General features: G+C 41.8%; 1 protein-coding gene across 1 annotated transcript in view; it reads right to left on the bottom strand.

Moving 5' to 3' along the window:
* The window catches only part of Kctd19 (potassium channel tetramerization domain containing 19), a 25808-nt gene extending 22106 nt beyond the window's left edge, over positions 1 to 3702 (bottom strand). Inside the window, exon 1 of the mRNA XM_031341171.1 lies at positions 3374 to 3702. Coding sequence (XP_031197031.1) covers positions 3374 to 3388 — 15 coding nt within the window. The 5' untranslated portion in view covers positions 3389 to 3702. The remainder of the gene's footprint in view (positions 1 to 3373) is intronic.
* Between the last annotated feature and the right edge of the window lie 3388 nt (positions 3703 to 7090).

Below are 7090 nucleotides of genomic sequence, written 5' to 3' on the forward strand. Positions count from 1 at the left end.
ACCAGGCTGGCCTCGAACTCAGAAATCCACCTGCCTCTGCCTCCCAAGTGCTGGGATTAAAGGCACGCCACCACCGCCTGGCCTTCTCACTTTTGTCCTCTTACAACACGCACACACACTTACTCAGTATAACTTACTCACTTACTTACTTGCTGGGGATTGCTAGGTAGCCGAGGCTGGCCTTGAATTTATCTCAGCCTACCAGGTTTTGGGATTATAGGTATGTGCCATCATATCCAGCTTTCCACACTGCCTTTCAACAAAGCTGTTACAGGCCATCCTGAACAATGTGCTACTACCTTTTGACTGAATAAGACAACCCATTAGCAGGCACCCTGCTCTGTTTTTATTGTTAAGTGCTAATTATGAAGAACTCTGTAGTAAGGAGTACTAATAATTTGGAACAGTTCACATATGCGCTATCCAATATGATAGTCATTGTGACTATATGCCTTGTTGGACTACCTTATTCTAAATCTGAGATGTGCTAAATGTTAAAAAAAATCAGATATTGAAAACTTGTTATAAAACAAAAGTATCTCAAATGTAAATTTTTTAAAAATATTGTGTTAATAAAAACATCATCAAAATTGGTTTTACTCATTTCTTTACACTTTTAAAAATTTGGCCAGCTGGGCGGTGGTGGCACATGCCTTTAATCCCAGCACTTGAGAGGCAGAGACAGGCTGATTTCTGAGTTCGAGGCCAGCCTGGTCTACAGAGTGAGTTTCAGGATAGCCAGGGCTACACAGAGAAACCCTGTCTCAAAAAAAAAAAAAAAAAAAAAAAACAAAAAATAAAAATTAAAAATATTGGCTACTACAAAATTTAAATAACACCTATGAAGCTAGGTGTTATTGCATGTACCTGTCATCCCCCAGTAACTTTGGAGGCTGAGGGAGAGGAGAATCAGTGGAGTCCAGGAGCGTAGGGCCAGCTGAGGCAACACAGTGAGACCCCATCTCTTAAATTACATGTAATTACATGTATCATCCACATACAAGGCTCACATTATATTTTATCATACTAATCTTTGCTGTCACTAAAGTGCATAGGAATAAAACTGGAATCCAGAATGCTCTCATTAAATCATAGTTAAATGCTTGAAGTGGGCCTGCTTAAGAAGGGCCTTTAGACTAAGAATTGACAAAATTCATTTTCTCCAAGCACTGTTTGTTCATTTAAGGCAAATCCCCAAGAAGCTGGATAGGCCTTCACAGCGAGGAGAGTGGGGAATGTGCGGTTGACTTGCTTGAGGCGGCTGTTGGTTCCCAGCTGTATTTACACTCTGCTTCAATGAATAAATACCACTTAGGCTGGGCCAGCCCAAATGTTGATTTCTTCGAAAACACCATTTCCAAAGCATAAGCACTTGTTTCACAGGCTGTGTTAGGGAGGCAGAGCCACATAATTCTTCAAACTCCACTACTCACACATCTTGGAATTTTGGAATCAGACCAACTCCTTGGCTTCTGAGTTGTTGCCTCCTCTTTCGAAGTTGATTCTCAGAGATATTTTGTTTGGTTTTGGTTTAGGAAGTGAGGACTGCAAAGGGGCTCAAGGGCTTAATAAACTGTTTGTATGAGAAGCTTGTACTCTTCTAAATTATCCTGTAAAACAGAGCCTTGATCTCTTTGATTGTCTGCAGTGAACAAGTTACCCCTCACCACACAAAAAGGTGGCTTGGCACAGAGCCATGAGCAAGCCTAACATGCCAAGCCATTTAAATACTTCTGAAGCCGTTTGCAAGCAATTCTTAATACGTTATTCCTAAAGAAGTTAGCAAGCTTTAGATTCAAGTGGGAAGCCTGCAAAAAACTTCAGAGAGCTACAACTTGCACTGCACTATGCTAGGGTTCTTAGGTGCCTAAATATATAATAACTTCAGAGAAAACACTGGACTATTTAGCAAGAATCATCCATAAGCACATATATTACAAAATAAGTGGTCTCTTTCCTCCTGACTCAGATACAAACATAGTCTAAGTCAATTTTTTCCAAGAGGTACTGGGGAGGCGTAATTAGTGGTATACAGAGATACACTGTAGTTGATAGACTAGCTCTTATGAAAATGGAATAAACAACACCTTGTCCAGACAGTGAGATTGATATGGAACATGCCCAGATTTCCTTCCCAGTCATAATATTTAGTTTTTCCAGGTTAAAAAAAAAAAAATCATTGTTGGGGCTGGTGAGATGGCTCAGCGGGTAAGAGCACCGACTGTTCTTCCAAAGGTCATGAGTTCAAATCCCAGCAACCACATGGTGGCTCACAACCACCTGTAATGAGATCTGATGCCCTCTTCTGGTGCATCTGAAGACAGCTACAGTGAATTATACTGGAGCGAGCAGGGGCTGGCAGAGGTCCTGAGTTCAACTCCCAGCAGCCACACACATGATAGCTCATGGCCATCTATCTGTACAGCTACAGTATGGGTACTCATACCCATAAAATAAATAAAATATATCTTAAAAAAAAAAAAAAAGAAAGAAAAGAAAGGAAGACGCAGCCAGGTGATGGCCCACGCCTTTAACCCCAGCAGTCTGGAGACAGAGGCAGGCAGATCTCTGAGTCTGACACTAGTCTGGTCTACAGAGCCAGATCCAGGACAGTCAGGGCTACACAAAGAAACCCTATCTCAAACAAAACAAAAGACCCTGTCTCAAAACACCAAAAAAGAATAGTGTTGTAACATACAACTTTAATCCCAGCACATGAGAAGCAGAGGCAGGCAAGTCTCTGCGAGATGTGGCAGGGTATTTGCCTTGCATGCAGAAAGCCTTGATTTTTGTCCCTAGCACCTCAAAAAGAGAAAAAAAAAATAAGTAGCATCACAAGATCTGAAAGAGCCAAAGCTTCCCTGGACGTTAAATCCTATCTCAGGTTCCTGGTGGCTGCTGATGTAGTAAATAAAGTAGAATTATCTCTGTGAAGAATATGCAATTAGGAGCTGGGCATGGTGGCACTTCACTTGTCCATCTGGGGCTGAAGATCATAAATTCAAGGTGGTCCCTGGCTACATAGTAAGACCTTGCCTCAAAAACCATCATGCAGTTCCAGAATACTGCCCATTAAAAGTGTTACCTCAGAGATGGCTGTGGTGGCACACTCCTTTAACCCCAGGACTTGAGGGCCATAGGCAGACTGATCTCTGTGAGTTCGAGGCCAGCCTGCTCTACAGCGTGAGTTCCAGGCCAGCCAGGGTGGTTATGCAAAAAAAACCCTGTCTTGAAAAAAAAAAAACAAAATAAAACAAAACAAAATAAGAAAACAATTAAACCAAAGGGTTTTCTTAGAACCCAATATAGAAAAGAACCTTACGTTTAGTGATGCGACTGATGATCATCACTCTTGGAAGAAAGCACATCTTACCTGAAGCAAGGGCATCAGCTGCAAGCCCAGTGCTTGTTCATAGAGCAAGTTCAGTTCTGCACAACTGGAGAAGGAGAGCTTGGAAGTGTAGAGGTAATAGTGGACATGCCTAAATGTGGAGCCGTCTCTGTCAATGAAAAGCCGCTGGTTCTCTGAAGAGGTCAAGGCCGAGGCCTCTCTCCACAACAGTGAGTCCGGGAACTGAGCAAGTTTGCTCCTGGGAACTGAGAAATGCCAGCCCCCGACATTGAAGTGAAACAAATCCTCTGCTGACTCATGGGGCACGCCAGGCTCCTCCTGAAGGGAAAATGAGGAGAGAGTTATGTAACAAAAAGAAATTGAAAGTGCCCTGACAAGAAGTATTAAGCTACATTTGCTGACAACATAGTAATGTACATACAACATCCAAAGGAACTAACACACACACACACACACACACACACACACACACACACACTGTTATGAGCACAACAAGATTGAAGAATTTTTTTTAAAAAAACCAATTATATTTAACACATTAACAGTTTAAAAAGCCAGGCATGGTTGCATGCTTGCATTCATCTGTAATTCTAACACTTAAAAACAGAGGCAGGAAGATCACTACAAGTCTGAGGCCAGTATGGGCTACATACTGAACCCAAGGACAGAGATGGCTACATAGTGAGACCTTGTATTAAAAGGTGGGAGGTGGGAGAAAGGCTGGACTGATGGATAAAAATCCCTATTGGCACAAAGACTGCCATATAAATACATAGTATAGACTGGAGCCTAGAAATAAATCTTTATGTTCAGTTAAATTTGTTCATCAACTGGTGAATGAATAAACAAATTAGAATATATCCATACATTGAAACTATTTTGGTAGGCTGTTTGTTTATTTGAGACATTGGAGCCCTCATGGCATGAAACTCACTATGTAGACCAAGCTGGCCTTGAACTTACAGAGATCCACTTGTCTCTGCCTCCCAAGCGCTACAATTAAAGACAAGTGTACTCCCAGGCCTGGCTCATGAAGCATTAGTAAAAAGGAATGAACTGATACATGTCCCAATGTGGATTGACCTTGAAACATTATGCTAAGAGAAACAAAACAGGCAATATGAAGAAAAGGTGAATTTACACAGACAAAGATTACTGGTTATTTAGGGCTGGGAGATCAAGCATAGGTATAGGTTTCCTTAAAGGAAGATACATTCTACAGTTTGTTGCACAACTCTGAAAATATAAGATCATTGAATTATACTTATTAAAATGGTAAGTCAGTCATGTATAGTGATGTATGCCTTTAATCCCAGCTCTCAGGAGGCAGAAGCAGGAGGGTTTCTTCTTACCTCTTACTTCCGTGAGTTCCTGTCTTGCTAGGACTACATAGTGAGAGTCTATTTTAAAACAAACAAGTCCAAAAGATAAGGCATATGTATAGGGTTATTTTAAGAAATCCATTTATTCCTTATGTTTAGTGTGTGTGCCAGCATAACTTTATGTACACTGTCTGATGGTGGTGGGGTGTGGTGGTGATTGTGGTGGAGTGGTGGTGGGGTAGTGGTGGTGGTAGTGGGGGGTGGTAGTGGTGGTGGGGGGGTGGGATGGTGGTGATGGTGGTGGGGTGGGGATGGGAGGCGTGGGGGTGGAATGGTGGTGGTAGTGGTGGTGTGTGTGTGTGTAAGGAGCAAAAAAAAAAAAAAATGAAAATAAACATAGAACTACCATATGATTCAACTGCACTTCTAATACCACTCACTCATGGATATATACCTGCACTAGTGATTTTTCTCGATGATGTGGCAATATTTGTAAAAAGCAAGCTAAGGGGCCACCAGATGGCTGTGTAGGTAAGGACACTACTATGCAAGCTTGGTGACCTGAGTTTAATCCTTGGGACCCATTCAAATTGTTTGGTCGTTTGATTGGCTTTTCAAGACAGGATTTCTCTGTGTAGCCCTGGCTGTCCTGGAACTCGCTCTGTAGACAAGGCTAGCCTAAAACTCAGAGATCACCTGTCTTTGCCTCCTGAATGCTGGGACTAAAGGTGTATACCACCACCACTTGGCTTCCCATGTCAAATTGGAAGAAAAGAACTGACTCCACAAAGTTGTCCTCTGACCTCTAGATATGTGCTATGGCATGTGCACCCAGCACCCACACATAAACATCACACACACAATAGTAGTAGTAGTAGTAGTAGTAGTAGTAGTAGTAGTAGTAGTAGTAGTAGCAGCAACAACTTAAGCGAAGAAGGATTTGCTTTGGCTCCTGGTTTAAAAGCATACAGCCCAGCATGGCACAGGAAGTGTGACAGAATTCATAGGAGCAGAAGCATGAGACGAGGATTCCTACATCTGGGAAGACTAGAAAGCAGAGAGCAGAAGATGCTGAAGCCCTTCCCTTTTCATTCAGGAACCATAGACCATGAGATGGGGCTGCTACATTCGGCATGACCCTTCCTTCCTTGGTTAAATTTCTCTGGAAATATTCTCCCAGACATTCCCAGAAGCGTGCCTCTTAGGTAATTCCAACTCTGGTCAGGTTGACAGTGAATTAACCACTACATTCTCAAAGAATTCTAAATCAGCATGCCATAGATTTATTTGCATATCTCTATTTATTACTGCATTATTCACAATAGCCAAGACATGGAACCAACAGATTTTTTTTTTAAATGTGATAGATATATACAGTGGAATTTTATGCAGCTGTAAAGAAAGAAATCCTGACATTTGCCAGAAAATGGATGGATACTGGAGGTAAGTAAGCTAGACTCATGTTTTCTTTCACATGTGGAATATAGATTTGCACTTATTTGCATATGATCTGAAAGGAGGGGCCAATGAGAGTGGAAGAAAAACCCCAAAGGAAGGGGAAACAAGAGAGAGTAGCAGAATGTGGGGGCCATAAAAGGATGGGACTACTTAAGGGGACAATGGCTCAGTAGAACAAAGAGGAATCTGTACGTATTTGAAAAATGTCACAGTGAATCCCTCTAGTTGGTATGCTAACTAAAAAAATGAACTCAAAATTGTCTAAGAATGGTGGTGGTGGGAACGAGACTATTAAAGTAAAAGGTGGTTGTCTAAGGAAGGAAAAGCCTCCTCTTCCATTAAAAACCCACATCTCTTATTCCGAGGCAGGAAAGTAGATCCTTGTAACAAACAAGAGGGATATTTCTTTTACAGTAAGCCCTGTCTGAATGTCTGAAATCAAGAGGAACAATTAGACATGCTACTTTAAGACTAGAAGAACTCTAGGTGGACAAGAAGAGAAAGAAACAGATTATGAAATGGATTAATGGCTCAGCAACAGAACTGGAAAAGCTGATCCAATGATGTCATTTTGAGTCCTAGGCCTTCGAAATGTGGCTTAGGCTGGGCATGATAAACAGAATAACTAAGGGTCCCACCAGGATTTGGTTTTTGTTCTGGTCTCTTTAAAGGTACATAGCTGACTGAAAGAAAGCTAAAGAAACCGGCTTCTTGGAGGTTGAGCTCTGCTTACTAGAGAACAGGAAGAATTTGCTTCCACATGTGTCACCCATGGGAAGACTCTCAAGGTCAATGAAAGCCTCAAGGTTTTAGGGATGTAACTGTTATTTCCAGAGCTTTCTTCCCCAAAAATTGTTCAGGGACTTATTAATGCAGAACTATTTCAGTCTGTGGAGAGCCTCCAGCCATCAACAGCTTGGGGAACCTGTATGTAGTACATGTGTGTGTGGGGGGGGGG

This window comes from Mastomys coucha, unplaced genomic scaffold, assembly GCF_008632895.1.
Source record: "Mastomys coucha isolate ucsf_1 unplaced genomic scaffold, UCSF_Mcou_1 pScaffold22, whole genome shotgun sequence".
NCBI classification, from domain to species: domain Eukaryota; kingdom Metazoa; phylum Chordata; class Mammalia; order Rodentia; family Muridae; genus Mastomys; species Mastomys coucha.